This window comes from Meriones unguiculatus, chromosome 8 (assembly GCF_030254825.1).
Source record: "Meriones unguiculatus strain TT.TT164.6M chromosome 8, Bangor_MerUng_6.1, whole genome shotgun sequence".
NCBI classification, from domain to species: Eukaryota; Metazoa; Chordata; class Mammalia; order Rodentia; family Muridae; genus Meriones; species Meriones unguiculatus.
Window position 1 is genome coordinate 122,402,462 of NC_083356.1, and position 22,169 is coordinate 122,424,630.

At 46.1% G+C, this 22,169-nt stretch overlaps 1 protein-coding gene across 3 annotated transcripts; it reads right to left on the reverse strand.

The window, feature by feature from the left end:
* Window positions 1-331: 331 nt before the first annotated feature.
* Klhl23 (kelch like family member 23) lies at window positions 332-14,434 on the reverse strand. 3 transcript variants are annotated; one of them, XM_021635598.2, is made up of 4 exons: window positions 14,250-14,434; window positions 11,404-12,618; window positions 6,727-6,879; window positions 332-2,700 (listed from the first exon to the last, which is right to left on the reverse strand). In XM_021635598.2, the coding sequence occupies exons 2-4, from the start codon at window positions 12,614-12,616 to the stop codon at window positions 2,390-2,392; spliced, it is 1,677 nt and encodes a 558-aa protein (XP_021491273.1). In that variant the 5' UTR covers window positions 12,617-12,618; window positions 14,250-14,434; the 3' UTR covers window positions 332-2,389. The 3 variants fall into 3 exon arrangements, with proteins under 3 accessions (XP_021491273.1, XP_021491274.1, XP_021491272.1); XM_021635599.2 differs by lacking the exon at window positions 14,250-14,434 and adding an exon at window positions 13,669-13,853; XM_021635597.2 differs by lacking the exon at window positions 14,250-14,434 and adding an exon at window positions 13,388-13,606.
* Between the last annotated feature and the right edge of the window lie 7,735 nt (window positions 14,435-22,169).

Consider the following 22,169-nt stretch of genomic DNA (forward strand, 5'->3'; position numbering starts at 1 on the left):
GATTCTAATGGGATATAATTTATTTCACTGATTTAGACTGCTTCAGCCCAGTTCGCTCAAATGTAAGCAACTCTTTTTTTATTTCCTTTTTTCTTTATTAATTATACTTTATTCTCTCTTTTTTTTTTTAAAGATGTATTTATTTATTATTTATACAGTGTCTGTCTGCATGTGTGCCTGTATGCCAGAGGAGGGCACCAGATCTCATTATAGATGGTTGTGAACCACCATGTGGTACTGGGAATGGAACTCAGGACCTTTGGAAGAACAGCCAGTGCTCTTAACCTCTGAGCCATCTCTCCAGTCCCCGTAAGCAACTCTTAACCACACATACAGTGACTTATTTATTTTTATTGAAAAAAACAAAGGAAAAAATCTAATAAATTTAAAACCATTCCACATCCCCTTCCACAAACACCTTGAGTTTATTTAGCACATCACCGTCCACATGCATGAAGGCCTTACAGTCACAGGCCTACTGTGGGCACTAGCTCCCACAGATTAGCAGTGACACATCATACTTCTACAGTCTTCCAAACAGTTATTCTCATGGCAGTAGACTTTATTTCATTAGCACACTTTCTTTAACGTAGAGATTTTTCTCCATATTGTTGCTACTATTTATAATGCAGACATAAACATTCTCATGCATTTATATTTTTTTCAGCATTCTTTAGCTTAAAAATAATGAGAACTCACTGGGCAGAGGATATAATCATTTAAAAATCTTTACATTTACTTCCATTGTGTGTGTGTGTACTTACACATGGCACAACACACACGTGGAAGGCAGAGCACAGCTCTCAGGACTACGTGTTCTCCTTCCACAGTGGGTGCTAAGGGTTTCGTGTAGGCCTCAGGCCTGCGAAGTGAGCCTTCTCGCCTACTGAGTCAGCTCACTAGCCCACTATGGTCCCTCTTATGCCTCTTTATAAAAAGTACCATGTAGCAACTCCAAAGGGTTGAGTCTGTTTAAAATGCTACCTGAAGTGAATATTAAATAGTTTTCTTGAAATTTTTTTTAAAATCAGAAGTAGTTTTATTTAAAGTAAAAATAAGTACATCTCTTAAAAAAACAAAACAAAATCGATAAAACCAACCAACCGTGAGCAGATGGTCTCATAGACCACTCACATTTAGATGAGTTAGGCAGTGCCCCCACAAGCCAACTCTACCCCTTCTCAAGTTATGGCACATTTGGGAAGTGACCCTGCAGGCACACAGAAGATGAAAAAGGGTATATCTGGCTCACAGGTCACCCAGGCCTCATCTGGCTTCAAAGATTTGAGGGGCTCTTGATCTAGAAAAATCTATGTCTCAAAATGCCAGTGTACATGCGTCAGGAAGCTCTAGTCACAGATGGGTTCAGAGATTGAAGTCCCAAAATCTTGTTAGCAGCAGAGCTGGCAAATTAAAGCAAATTCTTCTTGTCAACATATTTTCCACTGCATCACAGCTGTTCTACATGCTTTCTGGCTCTTTATCTGCAGACACCTAACTATAAAAGAGGATTTGCCAACATGCTGAAGCCAGATACCTAAACTAGCAACCTACACCCGCACCAAAAATTAAACACAGCCCTTAGCATCAGAAAATATTTGACTGTCTTCTCTGTCTTTTTAGACTTGCTAGTCTTTTAAATTGAGTTGTAAAGTCTTTGAACAGTAGCAATCATTTGTACAGTGTTTAGTTCTTGTAGCTTTGATAGGAAATAAAGAATGCTAGCAATAAATTATATACACCACAAAGGGAAAAAGGCTGTAAGTAAATCCACATCCTGACTCATTCTAAAGGGAAACAATTTTAAGTGTTGTTTTGTAGAGGTAGAGAAGGTTCTCTCTTTACATTTCAAATTCCTACCAGCTAGAGACCCACAAAAGACCATGGGCACATTGCAGGCTTTTAAAGACAGGGTCTCACTGTACCCCTGGCTGGCCTGGAACTTGCCATGTGGACCAGGCTGGCCTTGATGTCCTTCGACTCAGATCTGCCCACCTCTGGGATTAAAGGTGTGCGCCACCGTGCCCAGGTATGTCAGGGGCTCTTACCAGACACTTCCAAATTCAGAATGAATGGTTTTGACCTATACCCAGTGTTTTGATACTACCCAGGAAGAAAAGTTCACTGCACAGGCCTTTCGCCTTTACCAAGTGTCAAATACTCCAATCTACCTTTAAAAGCAGAGACTCTAGGAGGGGTTAACTCTCCTATTTGAACTGTATACAAACACAACGTTTTTCTTACATTACTCCCATAATCACTGGGTCTGGAGACAGTGCAGAGTTAGAATTAAATTCTCCAATGCCCCAGCACGGGCTACGTCACGATAACAAGGTACCCCAAACTCTGAGTTTTTTTTTTCACTATGCCCCGAGTCCCGTGGACTCCTTCAGACATTATACACACAAACGCATCCGTGGGACCGCATGGCACTCGGGAGGTTGCCCACTATTTCCCACTTATTGAGTTCTGGGTCGTACTTCTCGATGCTCTGGAGGTACGTGCCCTTGGAGTAGGAGTACCCTCCTGTTACATAGATGCACCCGTTCATGATGACAGCCCCGCACTCCATCCTCCTCTCCATCATGGGCGCCGTCTCTCTCCACTCGCTCTGCTCCGGGTCATAGCACTCCGTGATCGTGGTCTGTCCGCCGACCAAGTAGAGCTTGTTTTCGAACGGAACTGAGCACAAGCCATATTCTTTTTGGAAGGAAAAAAAAAGAAAAAAGAACAAGATCATTCCGAAAACAAACACAGTAAATAGCTCTGCAATTCAGAACCCCAAAATAGACGTGGTGACATTTTGATTCTGTTGCACTGTGCTGCCCACCTGACTCAGATGACCTGCGCCTGCTGCTTAACCCTCTGGGCCATAATCCTCATCAACGCTATGCACAATGACAAGAAGGAAGCCACCCCTCTCACCACTATCTCTCCGGGAACTGCCCAACACACGGAGCTGGACACCTATCAGCTTTCAAGACAGCGGCGGTACCGTCCTCCCGACAGGACGTTCAACTAGGGAAGCGGGGAAGCGGGGTAGGTTTCTCAGGGTGTTGGCGACCTTGTGACCAAGGACAGACCACCTGATGCGTCAGCCAGGACACTTGCTTCCGAGGATAGCCTGCCCAGTGGCGCTCACCCTGCCAGTCTAGTCGGGGACACGAGTGAGAAAAGCATGCATCCGAGTTACCGAGACCTCTGGCTGTCATGGCCATCATGAAGGGTGTCCCCCTGTAGAAGCTTTGGACTTCTGGGCCGTGTGGTGGGGAGTCTACCTCACCTAGAGTGTGTTTGTTTCTCTCCTTCTGTTGGCTCCTCCAGGCACCCTGATATGAAGCAGCCCGGGGATAAGAAGAGCAGCCCACAAGTCCTTTGGTCTGTGGTGTGGCCCGAACGAACAACCGTAGGCCTCATCTATCGAGGACAGCTACTCCTCGACTGTCATCTCTGCTGCCGGCGGGAACACTGTCATGTTGCCAGTCCTCACCACTTTTCTTTAAAGGCCCCAAACCATGATTTTTGTTTGAAATCTTCTGAATTTTAAATTTTGGTAACAAGCCAATTCAAAAAATAGCTTATGCACCCTGACAGCCAAGAGAATGTACTGTGTGAGGTGCTAATTAGCATCTAAAAAACCTCATCAGGAAAACTTAAATATAAATTAAAACTTCACAACTACAATTGTGTGTTTCTACTGATTTACACTGTACTTTTTTGGGTTGATTTTCAATTTTTTGTTCCTTCTAACTTTAGGCCTAAGTAACATTGCCTTTTAGACTCCCCTCCCCCCCCCTTTTTTTTTCTTTTTGAGACAGAGTTTCTCTGTGTAGCCTTGGCTGCTTGGACTCACTATGTAGACCAGGCTGGCCTTGGACTCAGAGATCTGCCTGCCTCTGCCTCCCACAGTGCTAGGATTACAGGCGTGCGCCACTGTGCTTGGCTTTAACTCTTTTTTTTCAAGTAGACAGTAAATTATATACAATTCATAGACTTTGTAGGACACTTATTTTTGTTTTTTGAATTAATTTTTATTTTGTGTCTATGCGTAAGTGCCTGCATGTGTGTACATATGTAGACGTGTGCATGCCTGGTGTCCAGAGGCCAGAACTGGACTGCTAACCATCACGTGGGCAGTGGGAACTAAATGGAGGTCTTTGGTAAGAGCAGCGAGTACTCTTAACCTTTGAGCCGTCTCTCTAGTCCCGAGACACTTATTTTTAAATAGATCCCTTTGTACAATACAGATTAAGTATGTTAATGGAAATAACAGCTTTCTAATTGATTCTTTGTGGTTTTTCCTACACTGATTTCTCAGGTGCTGGAGTTTGTTGGAGAGTGAAGTCTGACCACAAACTAAGCAGGGTCATGTGGGATGGAGGTTTTGACACGGTGTTCCAGTGAGAACACGCTGCAGAGCACTGGCCCCAGGCCGGCTACCTGGGTTCAACCACCCTTCTACTGGGCATTAGGTGGCTGAGTCTGAGCAAAGCAATGTCACCACTTCAACCCCTGTAAGCCAGTTCGCAAGAACCCCTCCCTAGCTCGCAGGATTGCTGTGAGGTTTGAATACGGCCATGTGGCTGGGGTGATGGCTCAGCGGGTAAAATACTGCCATGGTTGAGGGCCAGAGTTCAGAACTCCAGAACCCATGTAATGCAGAATGGGCATAATCCCACTTTACGGGGCAGAGAGGAGAGGATCCCCAGGGCATGCCAGACTAACCCAAACGGTGAGCTCTGGGTTCACTGGGAGATCCTACCTCAATGGAGAAGGTGGAGAGCAACCACAAAGACAATATCCATATCTCAGGCCTTCACATGGGTGTTCTGTGTGCCAGTACACCATGTGCACGTGTGTACTCTCGCATACGAGCGTGCACACCACACACAAACACACCAAACAAATAAATAAGTAAATAGTGGTGCTGTGGTTTGAATATGGGTAATGCCTCCCTCCCAAGAGACAATATATACTTACTGCCCAGGACACTGATATTAGGAGGTGCTATGGATTACAACAAGGTGGGACATTAGGGGAGGCCCCTGAAAAGCACTGTTTAACGCCAACCAGTCCTCTCTCTCTTCTTCCTCAGTGGTTGCTGAGGTGACTTCCGCTTTAACACCTGCTCCTGACATCACCATTTCCTGCTCCGTCAGGGACCAGACCAAAGTGGCAACCAGTCTTGAAGAAGATCCTCCATCCTCCACACTGTGGGCTAGATACACCTTTTCTGAACAAAACTGGTTGCCTCAGGTACTGTACTGAGGTATTGTAAAGATGACAAATATAAACAGATTAATACATGTAAAGTGACTGGAATAGTATGCCTAGCCAGTACCAAATAAGCATCAGCCACTGCCAAGAATGACCTACTATTACAACTTTCCAACAACTTTGTCAAACACCATAGAAAGTGATGGGAGTCTCATCTAGACTAGGCGATACAGCTGGGCTACTAAGACCAATATCCACACAAGCTATGTTTTCAGAGCCAGGGCGGCCTGCAGCTAAAGTCTCTGATGTGAGGGTGTTAGCAACCAGAGATACAGCACCAGACGCAGGTGAGATGGGACAGATGCAGGAGGTGGAGGCAGAGGCAGCGACGTGGGCTGAGAGCAATAGAGATGCTCGTTGGCAGCGGCCGGCTGCGGACTACAGAACCAAGACTGGCGTACCGTGGCTCCTGGGCCATCGCTTTCAAACTGTGTGGTTTGGGGAAATCTTTGCATCTTTTCTAAATTACTGACCCTCCATTTCCAAATATGTAAATCAACGATAACAACGCCTCTGCGCAGAATTTCAGTGAGAACTTAGGATAACACTGCATGCAAAGTGCTCAGTCAAACCCTAACCCGCACAGGGTGCACTCAAGCATGTTAGCTATTGCTGTTGGTCACAGATATCTTAAGCTTGCAGATTTTTATTTTTCCTCTCCAGTGACCCACTAAAAGCCTGATACTCTGCAAAAAAAAAAAAAAAAAAAAAAAAAAAAAAAAAAAAAGAGAGAGAGAGAAGATTCAAAACAGTAAGGTGACATGATATGACTTCATCTAAATGCAAATTCTTAAACATATGGCGTGACTGTAAAAGTCTAGACTATTCACTCTTTCACAGTGAAGCTGAACCCAGGGTCCCACACACACTAAATACACGCTCTTACCACTCACTTGTACTCCCAACCCCACGTGAAAGGCTAAAACTGAAAGAGAGCAAAAAGGGGCCAAGGAGATAGCTAGGTGAGCATGAAGACCCAAGTTCAGATCTCCAGCGCTCCCATGAAATGCTGAGCTCAACAGCGAATGCCTCTAATCCCAGCCACGGAAGTGCGGGGACAGAACGACCGTAGAGAGCCCATCTAGCCAAACAGGGAAGCTCCAAGTTCAGAGAGATACCCTGTCTCAAAAATTAAAGTGTTGAGGCAACTGAGGAATACATCTGACATCCTACTCTGGCACGTGCGCGCGCACACACACACACACACACACACACACACACACACACCCCAGAAGCAGGGCATCCCTTTGACACACAATACTTTTCTTTATGACTATTAAGGTAGCACACATACAGGCCTGTGCATGTCTAGGAGCAGGTGTGTAACAGTCCTTGAAATCCAGAGTGAACACGCTTCTGAAAGAGAAGGCACACTCGCCCAGCCTTAATCTCTGTGCAGTGTTCCCAACTACAGATGCAGTCATGTACTTGAAATAGGATTCTTGTTACCTGGGTGTGGGCTAGCAGTGATAAGGCTCCATTCGTTGATGTCTGAGTTGTAGCTCTGAACCTTGTCATACGTGCAGCTTCCTCTGTAGCCACAGTGGCCGCCGATGACATAGATAACTTCATGTAGGACACAGGCAGTAGCATTCCCCACACCTGTATGTCAATTAAGATCACATCTTAGATCGTTCATGCGTTTCTGAAATGAGTACCAATCCATTTGTTATTGCTTTGTTTTTACGGACGGTAGCCGCAATGCTTTGTGGTAGGTGCTGAGAGGTAAGGGTGAAAACTAAAGGCTCCTTGTGCTCTTTTAGGGGTACAAATAATTACAACAAAGTTTTATGGAAAAATACCATAAAGAGAGAGAGTTGTTGATGGTGTTCAATCAGAGGATTGACCTCTTGCAGGAGCAAATTGATACCCTATGGCAAATCGCTCAACCTGGCTGTCAATGAAAGTATGCTGGACTTTGTGTCACTAGCATACAACATGAGAATTTTTCCTGCGCTGCAAATCTGTCTAAACAATTGTCGAGCTATATTTTAGGTAATTGGACTGGAGAATTCGATACTACGATGGAGCAGCTGAGAGTGGCCATTGTCACAGTAAATTCTACCGGAGTGGACGCAGGACTAGCCAGAGGATTATCAACATGGATTGCTGCAGCCATGAATCATCTGAAGGAATGGGTGGGCATGGGAGAGTTAGCAGGCCTTCTGGTGTTGGTCTCCTTGGTTTGCCTGTGGTATATATGCAAGATTAGAGTCTCACAACAGTGTGATGCAGCCATGATCATTCAGGCCTTTACAGCCATTGAAGCAGGACATTCTCCCCAAGCATGGTTGGATACCATAAAAAGCTAAAATGATACGCTCAGGATGCGAGGCTAAGCACTGCACTCAGGGTCAGCCGCTTTGGACCCAGAGAAGAGCATGTCTGATTGCATGCGGGTTGATGCCCCAGGTCCCGCCTCTGAGAAAAAGGTATCGGACGGTCTGATGCTCTTTGGGTGGATGACACCTAAATGAACATCTGTACAAAGTCCCAATTTATTTCTAATATCAGAGATCAGACCTCTACTCTTGCCTGATGCGTCTAAAACAAAAAGGGGGAACTGTAGAGAGCTGCGGAATGCTATGCCTTAAAGATGGAGCTGGTTTCCGCCTTCCACCTTCCCGATGGTGAGTGCTCTCTGTCACGAACAACTCCACATTTGGCTAAGGCCGAGGATCTGGCTTGCTTCCATGGATGTGGACCTATCTGCATTGCCCCCGTGGCACGCCTGGGTTGGCTACCCAGAGGCTATTTAAGCTGTGGGCTGGCTTTCCCCGGGGTCCGAGGATTGTTCAATGTTCCTGAATAAACTGCATTGAAAAAAAAAAAAAAAAGAGAGAGAGAGTTGCTAATGTAATTGGTCAGATCAAAGGCACATTGCTTTTGACTGGAGAAATCACAGCAGGGGTGACACGATTTGCCCTGAGACTGATGGTTAGGACTCTGGCAAGCAGAGGAAAGCCCCACAGAGGCTTACCAGGCAATGCCATGCAGGCTAGCACAATGGGAGTCATCCTACAAGAATTAAAGACGGAATGCAAGTTGAAGCTAAATGTCTGGGCTTCATTCATCAGGGCATTTCAAGGTTATAAACAGAGGCAGGAAGGGTCCAAAAAGGAAGGCGAGGACTCAAGAAGATGGAGGGACAGACTCACATAAGGATTATCAAGGGCCAGACTCAGCAGGTGCTTTGGGTGTGAAGGCAAGGGCAGAGGTGGGTCAAACAGATAGGCTTCAACCACAGGACAAACCAGGCTCATTCTCAGGTCCTGAACGGGGGAAACTGGGAGAGTCTGATGCCGCAGGAAAGTGAGAAGAAAACAGGTTCGTCCGGTAAGAGGAGAGGCTCATTTTAGTTGAAAATGTGCAGTTTCAAGTCTTTCAACCAATTTTGAATAACACTTTGTTATGTGCCCGGGCAGTTTAATCTCCTCACTGATCTCTACTTCAAAGTACAAGTAGGTTTACAAGCAAGATGTTATAATGAAAAAGACAGACTCAGGAGTTCCAAAGAAGCCAAGGGTTTATTTCTTCTCTGTATATAATATCCCTAAATGCCCTCCCAAAACGGAAATAAAACCAGAATTTGACTCAACTCAAATGAAACTTATATCCCCAGAAAAGGTGTTACTTCATTTCATAATGCATGTAAGCATAACCTTGTACTTTCTACTGGAAAATGGGAAACTAAAATTTTGGTCTAAGCCAGTCCGTCAGAATGATATAAATCAAAGCTGTACACATTGGAGCTGAGTGCTACCCTCCCTGGATTGGCTAGATAGAAACAAGAATCCAAATTTTCAAGTGAAAATAATAAACCTCTGGCCTTGTTTGTGGCTCGCTTCTGTAATCCCAGTATCTGGAGGCTTAAGCAGGAAGACTGAGAGTGTGACAAGGCCAGCCTAGAGAGACAGGGCAAGGCATTGTTTTTTTAAAAATAAATAAATAAATAAATAAATAAATAAATAAATAAATAATAAAAATAAAAAAATAATAATAAGAGAATGAATCTCTGTGATTTCAAAGCCAGCTGGCATGTGGGAAAGGATGGCAGAGTACAAAGATCTCCCATAAGAGCACCAAGGGTAATGAAAAGGCAAAGGGCTTTCTTTCAGTTACCACCCAGCTCCACCCACAGAAAACAGTTTCAAATATAATTCTTAAAATTGCCAATTTCCACCCTCAAAGGTACATTATCTATAAAACCACTGACACTGTCATCATTGAGAAATAAAAGCAGCAATGCCTGCAGGTTTGCAACTTAGAGCGCTTGAACTTGGCTTGCTTCTTCTATGGGAGAAGGGTGAGAGCATTCAGGATCGGCCTGTTAGCTGGTCAGTCAGCCGTGGTATCACTCAGGCAAAGCCAGAACCCAGACAGCAACAGGCTCTCTGCTACCCAGCCACACACACAGCCGCTTGGGGATAGCAGACCCGATACTGAAGGCTTCGTGTGAGCTACACTCTGTTCCCAGTGTTCCGTAAGCACAGGGTCCCTCAGTCTTCTCAAGACCCCCAGCTATCTAATGCTGCCCTCCCCATAGGCCAGATGGCAAAGCTGGGCAGAGAGAGGGGCTGAATCAGTCATCCAAGTTCAGCAGAGAAAGTCAGAGCTGGGACCCAGGCAGCCTGGCTATAGCAGCAGGGTATGATCACAAGACCATCTGTCACTAAGCTTCCGGCTTGTCCTCCAAGGATCACATCAGGTCAGATTTCCAGTCCAGGTCACATTCCCACACCCTCACTAGCATTAAAAAAGAAACAGAAAGGCCTGGGAAGAAACATTTGGGACAAAAATGACACCAGTTTGGTAAGAACCTACCAGTTGGGTTTGTTTTTTTAACTCCCAAGCACTAATGCATAAGTGCAATAAAAGAAGAATTCTAGTTGAACCTTTTTTTTTCCAGCTGAAAGGAAGAAGAGAAAGGCTAAATAATCTCAACAAATCCAGTATTTATCGGGCAGGTAAAGAGACTCGGTATGCTCGGCGGTGTGGGCCACGGGGAGTCCCTGCCCTTTCTTCTCAGGCAAGCGAGCCCCACCAAAGCTCAGGTTATGTCTCTAGCTCTCAGGAGAACGTACAGCGTCATATCCCGAAGGGACCAACCTTCCAAAGTTTTAGTGAGAGACCTCACAGAGACGATCCGTGTATTCCAAGAAGGGGGAGCAAGCTGGATGTTAAAGGGCACATCCGTGCCAGGTGTGGTGGCACACACCTTTAATTTCGGCGCTCAGGAGGCAGAGACAGGCAGGGCATTCAGAATTTGCGGCCAGCTTGGTCTATACAGCAGGTGCCAGGGCAGCATGGCTACAGAGTGAGGCTCTGTCTCAAACAAAACAAAACAAGACAAGACAAAAATACCAAATCAAAACAACAAAAACAAATCAGAACTGAAAAACACTTGAAGGACGAATAAAAAACAAACCCATGAACTAACAAAACTAACCACATCAGTCTCTAAGCCAGATACAAACTAACACTTGTAAGATATAGGACTATGTATGGGGGGAGAGTGAATTATACTATTTCTTTACATAAATTAGCTTTCTGTTCTAACTTATACAGCATTTGGGGTGGGGGGTTCGAGACAGGGTTTCTCTGTGTAGCCTTGGCTGTCCTGGACTCGCTTTGTAGACCAGACTGGCCTTGAACTCACAGAGATCCACTTGCCTCTGCCTCCTTGAGTGCTGGGAATCACAGATGTTACGTTACCACACGCAGCTCATTCTTTTTAAAACTATTAAATGTTTTACTCCATCTAATTAAAAAATTTTAAAGATGGAGTCTTACATAGCCCAGGCTGGCCTTGAACTCCCTATGTAGCTGAGAATGAACCTGAACTTCTGACTTTCCTGATCATAGGCATGAGCCACAAGCCCAGTTTTGATGATGCTGGCAATGGAACCTGGGCTTAGCGTGTGGAAGCCATGCGCTCTGTTGACTGATGTTTTTGTGAAGCTTGAAGGCCAGACAAGCTGGGTTCTGTACGGTGTCTACCTGGATCACGCTGGGCTGACTGAGTCACAGTCTAAGCTACCGTCATTCCTGAAGACTATCTTCAGTGTGAAGCATTCTTCCTAAAATTACTCTCTCAAAACACAGGAGAGCAAAAGCTACACTTACCTTTAATCATGTTTGCGATGGGAAGCCACTTCTCTTTCAGTGGGTCATAGAACTCGGCCTCTTCTGCAGGGGCGCCTTTTCTGTAACCGCCCAGCGCATAGACACAGCCCCCCAAGGTGACCGCACAGTGGTAATACCTGGCGTTGAGCATCGGCAAGCCTTCTGTCCACTCGTCACCTTCGCTGTTATAGACCCACACTGTGTCAAGAGCGTCTATGTTATCTGTCCTGTACCCTCCCGTCACGTAGATGTTGGGCCCTAAGCATGTGACACCGTAACTCTCCCTGGTATAATCTGGTATTTCTGCTCCCTGGATCCACACATTTGTCAGAGGATCCCATATGTGGACCTCTGATAAGGGATGCCAGTAATAGCCTCCAATAATGTACATGGTGGCTGTGGACCTCTGGGAAATCTCTTTATGCATGGGATTCAAGGCATTGTATATCAGGGAACGGATCTTATTTTCTGTTAAGAGAGAGCTTCTTTGGAGGCCTAATGCTGTCTTTAAGTACACCGGGTCTATATCTATGTTGATATAGCTCAATAGGTTGTATAGGCATTTGATCCTGTTCTCTACGTCATGAGCAGTCCACTTAATGACTGGTTCCAGGATAGCTTCTTCCTTCCAGACACTGAGGTTCTTTCTGGACAAGATAAAGAGAAACTTTTCAAGGCTGATTTCCAGAAATTCTTCTTGTTGCCACACTTCCTTAAACCGAGAGCACAGAATTCTTCGAGACTCCTTCTCTAGTTCTGAGCACACATGGAATTCTGCAAAGGAGTGCATCCCGATACAGTTATCAATATCCAGGTGCCTGACCAAAAACTGCTCGCAAGCCTTCTTTACTGAGAGGAACTGCAGCAGATCGGCTGCTTCCAGAAGGCTCTGCACATTTCTCTTAGTTATTTCAATTTGGGAAGTATAAGCATAATTTACGAGGCCTTCCAAAATATCATGGTGGATGCCCGACAGTTTGATTTTACTTTTAAATTTTTCTTTCATGTCAGCTGTGAACATGGCCTTAAAATAATTGCTGCAGGCAGCTAAGACAGCCCGGTGGCAATGGAAGATTATGCCTGAAGGACACTGAAGGGTAATATCGGTAAACAATCCGTCCACGTAAAATGTTCTGAATGCATCCAGAAAATCCACTGGATGCGAAGAATCCTTGAAAAGATAAATGTAATCTTCTTGTCCTTTTAGAGCCATGGCTGCAATAAATATAAACAGACACGTCTTCAGTTTTGTGTATTGCCTCTAATAATTAACGTTAAATATTCCAATCATCAGACACTGATGGCACCAGGCATAATTCCAAAATTCAGCCGCCCAAACACCATATGCAAAAATGGACTGAATTGTTTATACGATGGTCTGCCTAAATTCAGGATAGCTTGGAGCCCTGAGTGAGGCCCCTGGATTTTTTTTTTCGGTTGTCCATCTGTTAAGAGATACTGGCATTATTACCCCCGGTCACCCAATTTCTGCACTGTCCCAGCCTGGCAGTTCCTGGGAGTCCACAAGCCAAGGGTCCGAGGGGGTCAGCCCGGCGCAGCCCGGCTCCAATTCGGCATTTTATTATTATTATTATTATTATTTTCTCCCTCTCGGTTTCAAATCACAACCAAGATGGAGAGAATCTCAGCAAAGGGGATCCCTGCCCCCTGCCGCTTGCTGACAGCACAGGAGCGGCCGGGCCCGATCTAGGTCCTCCAGCCCGCGCTGGCGCCGGGGCCCGGCCCGCGTTCCCGCCGGGAGAGCGCCCCGCCCCGGGGCCCGGCGCGGGGATTCGACAGTGTCGTTGGCCGGTGCCCGCGGCCTCTGCCCGGTCGGGTGCGCAAGTGTGGACGCCCCCGCGGCGCCCAGGCGCCCGCGCCGCACCGCGCGGCCATTGTCTGGCGCCCCGGCGCGCGGGGGGCCGGGGGCGGCGCGGTCCGTTCGCCCCTCCGGCCGGCCTGGGGCCGATCGGCTCCGACCTACCTCGCTGGCGGCGAGGGACGCGGCCCCGGACTAGCGACCGGCGCGGGTGGGGGCGCCTCCCGACCCTCTGACCATGTCTGGGGGCGCGCGGCGGAGGCCGGCCGCTAGTGCAGCTCCAGCCCGCGAGCCGCCCCCGCCTCCGCCCGCGGCCCCGGCGCCCGCAGCAGGTGGGCCGCGTCCGCGGGTCAGCCCCGCTCCCGCTCGCGCGCGCACGCCCATCGCAACCGCCCTGCGCCTGGCTGTACCCAGTTAACGCCCGGGGGAGTGCTCACGCCGCGTACCTTCCCTCCTTGCAGAGCTCTTGCCAGCCCTGGCCCGTGGGGGGTGCGGGGAGAGAGAAAGTGCCGAGAGCAGGCGGCGAAACTGAGGTCTCCTCGGATTAGGGCTGCTTTCAAAAGCCACAAGTAGCCGCTTTCCCACGAACTCCAGGCTGCCTCCAGCAGAGCGCGCAGGAAGGAGCCTTGGGGCAGCTTAGCACACCAGCAGTTAACCTGGAAGCTTCCAGGAAAAGTGGGGGTAGCCTGGGTCAAGGCTGAGTCCGGGCACTAAGATTCATATTATTGTGTTTAGAACACAAGCAGCTGGAAGGGGCAGCCTCCAGCCTGCTGGTGATGGCCATTTGTGCAACACAGAAAGCCCGCTTTCTTATATGCAGCGAAAGCTACTGTCAAGTGCTTTTAATCAGCAAGATTTTTAATAACTTGGGAGCACCTCATAAGCCTGGAAGTCGTGATCAGGTTTGAAGGATGGTCCCTGGCTGTCATGGAGCTTACTGGAAGACAGGAATGAACCCAGCACCAGAGAGCGAAGGTGATTCTTAAAAGTCAGAATGAAAGAGTGTACAGATACACAATGGCCATACCTTACATGATGGGCAAACTCTGAGACGGCAAAGAAGTGCAGAAAGCCAGACCACAATCTCCGCTGAAATTGCACCGGACAACCAGGAAGCCAACTTCAGTTTCGACTTCCAATTCAGGACCAACCAGGGAAATATAAATGTGTCAAGACCCATCTCACGTGTTTGCAGCCCACCCCCGGCTTTCCCAGCCACCAGCCTCCAATCAGATATCTGGGGTGGCGGAGGTGGAGGCTGCTACTGCCCCTCCTCCTCGCTTCTTCTTTTTCTTCTATTTTTATACACCCTTCTCGTGTCCCTGCCTGCTTTGAGCCTCTGGGAAGGACAGTGGTGATGATTGGCCCGCTTGCCAAGCACACTCTGAACAAATACATGCTTGTTCTCCTTTGAGTGATTTTTAGTTTAATTCTATATCCTAGGTTTGATCCAGGGTGCTGTTGTGTAGAACCTCACAACCCCCACCCTAGATGTCAGAAATCTTCATTCTGTTCAAGAGCGCCAAGTGATTCTTAGAGGGAAAAAAAAAAAAAAAGACCCGAAAGGTTTAACATCCCAGAGTCTGGCCAACAATTCAACGCCGCAGCAAGAAAGCGAAGGAGATTTCGATTGGGGGCCTAACATTCACTCACTTGCTTAACACACAGCCTTGAGCAAGCTGCTAAAACATACACGTGTGTGTGTGTGTGTGTGTTTTTAAAATGTATTTGTGTCTGTGTACATCACATGTGGGCAGAGCCTGTAGAGACCAGACAAGAGAGAGCATTGGATCTCCTAGAACCGGAGTTACAGAGACTGTGAGCTGCCATGTGACTACTGGGAACCAAACCCTGGCCCTCTGCAATTGCAACCAGTGCTCCAAACCCCCGAACCATCTGTCCCGACATCCCACGTCCTATTCCTAACTTGTAGAATGACAATAGTATATGATCAATAACTCTTGAAAGGTTCACTATACTCTCATTTTTGCAGATTGTTATAGGAACCAATTAAAACTTTTGCTTCCAAGCTATTGGTGATGCCATAATCCTCTAATCCTAGCAGAGCAGGCTGAGGCAGGAGGATCCCAAATTTGAGGCCACCCTACAGGAAACAGCAAGACCCTGTCTCAAAACAAAACACAGTTTTTGCTTGCAGGGTCTAATGCTCCCTAGTTCTGAATTATTGCTTTAGAATGTTGTTACCTGAGGCCTTAGAATGTTACCTGAGGCTAGGGATAGAACCCGATGGCTAAGGTTGCTTGCTAAGGTTGCTTGCCTCACAAACACGAGATCCGGAGTTCAGCTCCCATATCCCACATGAAAAGCAGGTGCTTGCGATGGCAGCACCACAGTGCAGAGGAACGTGGACTCTTAGGACAAGCCAGTCTCGAAGGAGAGACACTGTTTCAAAAAACAGGACAGACAGTGCCTGAGGAACAGCTCGAGAGGCTGACCTTGGGCCTCTGTGCACGAGCACATCATATGTTGGTCAGCCTCCTCGTGCCAAGAAAGCGACCCTGGGGCGTACTGCAGGAGTTGTTACTTTTCACCCAGTGCTTTATCAGAGAGACCTCAGTTGTTCATTTTCCAGCAGGGGAAACAACAAACCCACCAAACAAAAACCAAAGAGACCACTGCAAAAGTGAGTGGGTCTGACACATTCCAGAGACATAAAGGAAGTAATGACAGAAAACGGGCCATCCAGGAGTCCAGGCCTTACCAGCCAGAGATGAGACTAAATGATGCTTGCCGATACTGAACTTGGCGTGGATTCGACAATGTGTTGACATATCTCACCTTCCGTAGGAATCCTGGTTCCTAAACATAATTATTTTTACCTCATTAACACATCAGTAAGCATAGCCTTGCCATTAAATGCTAGATAAGCTAATTGTGGTATCCTTATCAGCATGAGTGGGTGGTAGGTAAAGAAAGAAATTTTTATATACTTCATTTGCATACTGGATTGAACAGGTTGTTACTGGTTAGAATAGTAAGTATAATTTCATAAGGCTCTTGCATACAGATATATAAGTTGTACACTAATTCCAGCTCAAGTTCCTAAAAAAGTTCAAAGTGCACAGTGTAATCAGAAGTTGTACAGTGTTTAGCTGTCGTGTTCTGGAGCTGACATGTCTTGGTAAGCCCTCCTCTGGTGTCCTTCCTATAAAATAAGAAAGTGAGCCGGGCAGGGGTGGCGAACACCTTTAATCTCAGCACTCGGGAGACGGAAGCAGGAGGCCAGTCTGGTCTACATAGTAAGTTCCAGGACAGGGCTACACAGAGAAACCCTGTCAAAAAAAAAAAAAAAAGACAGTGAACATTATGGGGCTGAAGAGATGGCTTAGAAAAGTGTTTGTGGCACAAACATCATGACCTAAGCTTAGATCATTAGCATTAAAAACCTGGCCCAGCCAGGCACGGTGGCACACACCTTTAATTCCAGCAATTGATGGAGGGCTGGGAGGGAGGCAGAAAGATCTCAGTGAATTTGAGGCCAGCCTGGTCTACATAGTGAGTTCAAGGACAGCCAGGGGTACGTAAAGAGACCCTGTCTCGAAACAAAATAAAACCAAAAAAATAACAGCAAAAATGGACACAGTGCCAGCACTGGAGAGGCAAAGACAGCTTAGCCAAATTGGGGAACTCTAGGTCCTCAAGACCTTGTTTCAAAAACAAGGTAGAGAGCCATTAAGGAAAAGGCCTGACATTAGCCTCGACCTCCACACAGAGGGCAGACAGGAGCATACATTCCCCCACATACAAAGGGATCATTCTAGCGGCAAATAGTTTTGCAAGTCAAGGGTGTTGTGTTTGGTTTTTAGTTGTCAACTTTTCATGAACTAGAATTACCTGGGGAGAGAGGGTTTTCTGTTTTGTTTTGTTTGCTTTTGTGAATGCTTGAGACGGGGTCTCGCCAGACCAGGCTGGCCGTGAACTCACAGAGACCCGCTTGCCTCCCCTGGCGCTAATGGTGTGAGCACTGAGCCTGGCCCCAGGCGAGAATGGTTATTTTGATTAATAATAGGAGGAAGTACTACTTGGTATTGTGCAGTACACGTATGAGCATGTCCCCTTAGGTCAAGCTGAAAGTTCTAGAAAGGGGCCTGGGAAGGTGACTCAGCAGTTAGGAGCTCTGGCTGCTCTTCCAGAGGCCCTGGGTTAGGTTTCCGACACCCACATCGTGGTTCCCAATCATCCATAACGCCATTTCTAGGAAATAAGATTCTCATTTCTGAACTCTCTAGGCACCAGTGGCACACTTATACACATGTTGGCCAAAAACCACTCATACACAAGAGAACCTAAAATAAGCAAACCTTAAAAAAAAAAAAAAAAAGATTTTTCTCTGGAGGGCCTTAATCTGACATTCTGACACTCCTTCTGCTTTCATTGGCTATCGCTTGGTAAGTATCCAGGAAGTATTTGATAAATGACACCTGAAGCAGCAATAGAATATTTTCTAGACTTAAACATGCAATGAACTGTCAATAGTTTTCTTGGTGAATACACTTTCCTATTAAATTTGCCTGTAATCTCAACACTGAGTCAGGAGACTCTTGAATTTCAGGTTAGCCTGGACTACAAAGTAAGATACTGTCTCAAAATTATTTTTAAAAAAAGTTCTGAGCTGGGGAGATGGCTCAGTAGGTAACAACACTTGCCCTGCAAACATGAGGACCAGGGTTCGAATCCCCAGGGCCCATGAAAAAGCCAGGCAAGGCTGCAGGGTCCTATAATGCCAGCACTGGACTGGGAAGGCAGGCAGATCCTAATAGCTCATTGGCCAGTAGGCCTAGCTCAAATGGCAAGTTTCCAGGTCAGTGAGAGGCAGTAAGGCATACAGTGGTGGAGCAGAACTCCCATACCCTGTCCTGACCTGTGCATGGGCCCATGTGTGCCCCACATACTCATGTGCATGCACCCCGCCCCCAACACACACACAGTGTATGTCCATATTGAACCAAGGATAAAATGTTATTTGAAACTAGTTGAAAAAAAATTGTGATTTTAGTATTGTAACAAAATGCAGAATACAGAGCCCTGACGATGGCCCAGCCATCAGAGGCTGTAGTGACAATTCTGGATTTTTGGTTTCTTTAAAATAACATGGAAATATTGCTGGTTTCCTTGACTCACACCTGTAATCCCAGCACTCCAGGAGGCAGAGGCAGGCAGATCTCTGTGAGTTCGAGGCCAGCCTGGTCTACAAGGTGAGTCCAGGACAGCCAGGGCTACACAGAGAAACCCTGTCTCAAAAAAACAAAACAAAACAGAACAAAAGAACAGAAATATTATAAGAATGTGCCTTCATTTTAATCCCGGGTGTGGGATGTGGGGCCGCTTCAAAGCAGCTGACTCTGGTTTGCCTCGTGCTCTAGCAGAGCCATGGTTTTTGCCAGCTGCAGAAAGTTTCTGTGATTGTGTGACATTTGGTATTCTGGGAACTTTTCAGAGTATATCGATGCTAGAGCCAGGCAGAGTCGGTGGTTGTTGGTTGTTTAAGGGGTTGGTTGTGATTTGTTAGTAGTTGTGCTCAAAGAAGCAAGAAGAAAAAGATTAGATTCAGGAATCTCCTTCTGTCTCTCTCTCCCCTCTATCCTTCGTTCTCTCCTATCTAACGATAAGTGACACCAGGGGTACATGTAAACTGTGGCATGAACACACAAGAGCACACATACATCCCCAAGTATATAAATATAAATTTAAAAGATGCCAGACTGTGGCTATAGAGTGTTAGAAAAAGTGAATGAAAGCTAGGCGGTGGCGGCGTACACCTTTGATCTCAGCACTCAGAGGCAGAGGCAGGTGAATCTGAGTTCGAGGCCAGCCTGGTCTACAGAGTGAGTTCCAGGACAGCCAGAGAAACCCTGTCTCAGAAACAAAGAAAAGAAGAAAAAGAAAGAAAGGTGAACAAGCAAGATTTTCATTTTACACTGAGTATAAAATCCTATGTAGCAACCGGTATTTAGCTTCATAAATATTTTGCTAGTTGTTTACATATACAGCTGAAAATCTATCACTTAAATATAAAAGAGAAACTAACTTTTCTTCCTAAGTAACATTTTCCATAAACAATGGGAGACTCCAAGGATTTTTTGTGTTAAGAAACAGCCATGATAATATTTTGTTTCCATATGAACCATCATCACACAGACAGCGCTTTGCATAACATAAACAAGAATAGATTTAGCTCTTGGCTCAGAATAAATTATCCCATTAACCTTCACAGAACACATCTAAAAATGTCTACAGCAGAGCTAGAGCAGCCAGGGAGAGACACTGGAATGAGTATGGTAAAAGTGTTTGCTCTGTTCATTACTGTGTAACTGTATGTCCCTTCATCTTCTTAGATACATAAAAGGACGACTCCTCCTGTGTTCTGAAAGGCAGTCCATCTCACACTGAGTAAGGAAGTTGCTCCCAACTCCAGGCATACTCACAAACGGTTAACAAATGCTGTATCCATCCAGTGGCTCCCTGTAGATACCTTACTGCTCTTAGCTGATGTCCCTTGAAGTGGTGTGTATGAGATGTTAAAGGGAAATCTCTAACTAGTCCCCCAAAGCTAGTTTCAACAAGGAGATCAAAATGTACATACTGTAAAATTAATGCATATGTGGGCGGGACAGAAATAGTTTTGGGAAAAGTATACTAGAGCTATAATTAAAGCTTGCAATACAAATGGCCTTAAATGGCATATTAAAAAAAAAAAAAAAATAAAGCGGTGTAGGGGCTGGAGGGATGGCTCGGCAGTTAAGGGCCCTGGTTTGTCTTCCAGAGCACCCAGGTTGGATTCCCAATACCCACGTGGTGGTTCACAACTACCTGTAACTGCAGTCCCAGTGTATCTGATACCTCATCTGGCCTCTGAGGGCATCAACAATTAGAAAAACTAATTTTTTTTCTACCTTATCAGATCATGATGGCATATGAGAGACCATCATTTTTCCTTATGAACATAGCAAAAAACCTCAATAAAATACTTCAAATCGAATTTAACAACATATTTAAAAGAACATTCACATCCTGTGATTGATTAACTTGGTTTTATTTCAAAGATACAACGATAGTTCAACATCTCTGTAACCAACATTATGCTGAATTGCAAAAACTTTTAAGTTTCTTCAAAATGAAAGAAAAGCTCTACTTTCTCCATTCTGCCTCAATATAGTGCCTGAATTCTTAGCCACGGCAGTAAGAGAAAGAAAAGAAAGAGAAAGAAGTAAGCCACACAGTAAGAGAAAGAAAGTGATGTAAATATAACATGGAGACATCAAAGCTTCCCTATTTTCAGATGATAGGCTTCTATATTTAAAAAAAATGCTAAAAATTCCACCTGAAAATTCTTAAATCTAACAAACACTTTCAGAAATTTATCAGATACAAAATCATTAGTTTTTTTTTTAAATGCTAATATGCTGAGAAAGAAATCAGAAAAAGTTCTATTCAAACACACACACAAAGGTGACACATGCCTTTAATCCCAGCACTCAGTGGGCAGAGGCAGGCGCTGTGAGTTCAAGGCCAGCCTGGTCTAAGAAGCGAGTTCAGGACAGCCAAGGCTATACAGAGAAACCTGTCTCAAAAAAACAAACAAATAACAACAACAAAAGTTAATTCAAAATGGATCAAAGATCTTTAGCAAAGCTTGGAACTTTGAAGCTAACGGGAACACGGGTCAAGAAACAGGCTCACACCTGTAAAGCTTCTGAACAAGGCTCCAATGGTGCAGGGAATAAATAGCAAGAGCTTTGGCAAATGGCCTTCTACAGAGTAAAAGGCCTCTGTATAACCCAAACCTTCCTGAGACTTTCTCTCCCATCTTGCCACTTTGAAGAGCAGTGGCTCTGGAGACCTGAGGGTGGAGAAGCACAGATTGGTGTGAGTAGCCTGCCCTGCCACCTGAGGCTAAGGTGAAGTCCCGGCCAACATTGCCACTGAGGACCTTGTCTGGGTCTGTGGCCATTGCAGGAGAGGGGTCTGCGTCGTGGTCCATGGCCCACATTACCACCAAAGGCCATGTGTATGTCCCTGATCTGGGCTGCCATCTTGGACTATTGATGTTCAAGGGCTGTGCAAAGCTGGCCCTGCCCCTGGCTGGCTGCAGGACCCTGGTGGGGATGGTAGAGCTGGCCCCAGGGTCCTGAGAGCTCCAGAGCTGTCCCTGCCCCTCAGCAGTGCAGCACTCTTCCCTGTACCTTGCCTGGACAGCATGAAAGAGCTGGCCCTGGAGTGGAGGGGGGGTGGGCAGGCAAGCCAGCCTGAGGGAATGAGAATAGGAGAGCTGGCCCTGGGGGGCTGGGGGGGCAGGCAAGCCAGCCTGAGGGAGTGAGAATAGGAGAGCTGGCCCTGCTCCTTGCACTGGGAGGGATAGCAACGGCAGTGCTGCTGAGCAAACCCTGGTGGTGAGAGTGCAGGGAGAGTGCACACTGACCACTTAGGCTATACTGCAGGGTCTTCATGACACAGGGCAACAACAGGCTTTCTGAGAGGAGGCCTAGTGAGGATCCAGTATTGATGTAGCAGAAGGTAGAGGCTTGTAACCAGATCAATGGCTCCCGGCAATGAATATTCCCAGTAAAGAAGTATAGACAAAAGGGTATATTCTGTGTCACTACCAGCTTTCATTACCAGAGAGGGATTTTTTTTTTTTGAGGGGGAGGGAGTTGCAAGAGCAGAGGGGAGATAGGAAGGGACAGGTAGGTGAGGGGGATTGGAGCGCATGATGTAAAATGCACACAAATATCAAACAAAGGTTATTTAAAAAACTAAAGATAGGAACTCATGATTTTACTGTACCATTCTCAGGTATGTTCCTGAAAGAATCAAAGCCAGAATATAATAGAGACAACCTGTAAACCCATGTTTGTTGTGACACTATTCACAATAGCAAAATTAATTGATTAGCCTAGGCACTTTTCAATAAATGAAGAAAATGTGG

Coding starts and splice junctions, on each gene's coding strand:
- Klhl23 (XM_021635598.2), bottom strand. CDS start 12,616: ATGGCTCTAAAAGGACAAGAAGATTACATTTATCTTTTCAAGGATTCT. Junction 6,880..11,403: donor CATCGCAAACATGATTAAAG/GTAAGTGTAGCT, acceptor ATTGACATACAG/GTGTGGGGAATGCTACTGCC. Junction 2,701..6,726: donor CACTGCTAGCCCACACCCAG/GTAACAAGAATC, acceptor CCTTCCAAAAAG/AATATGGCTTGTGCTCAGTT.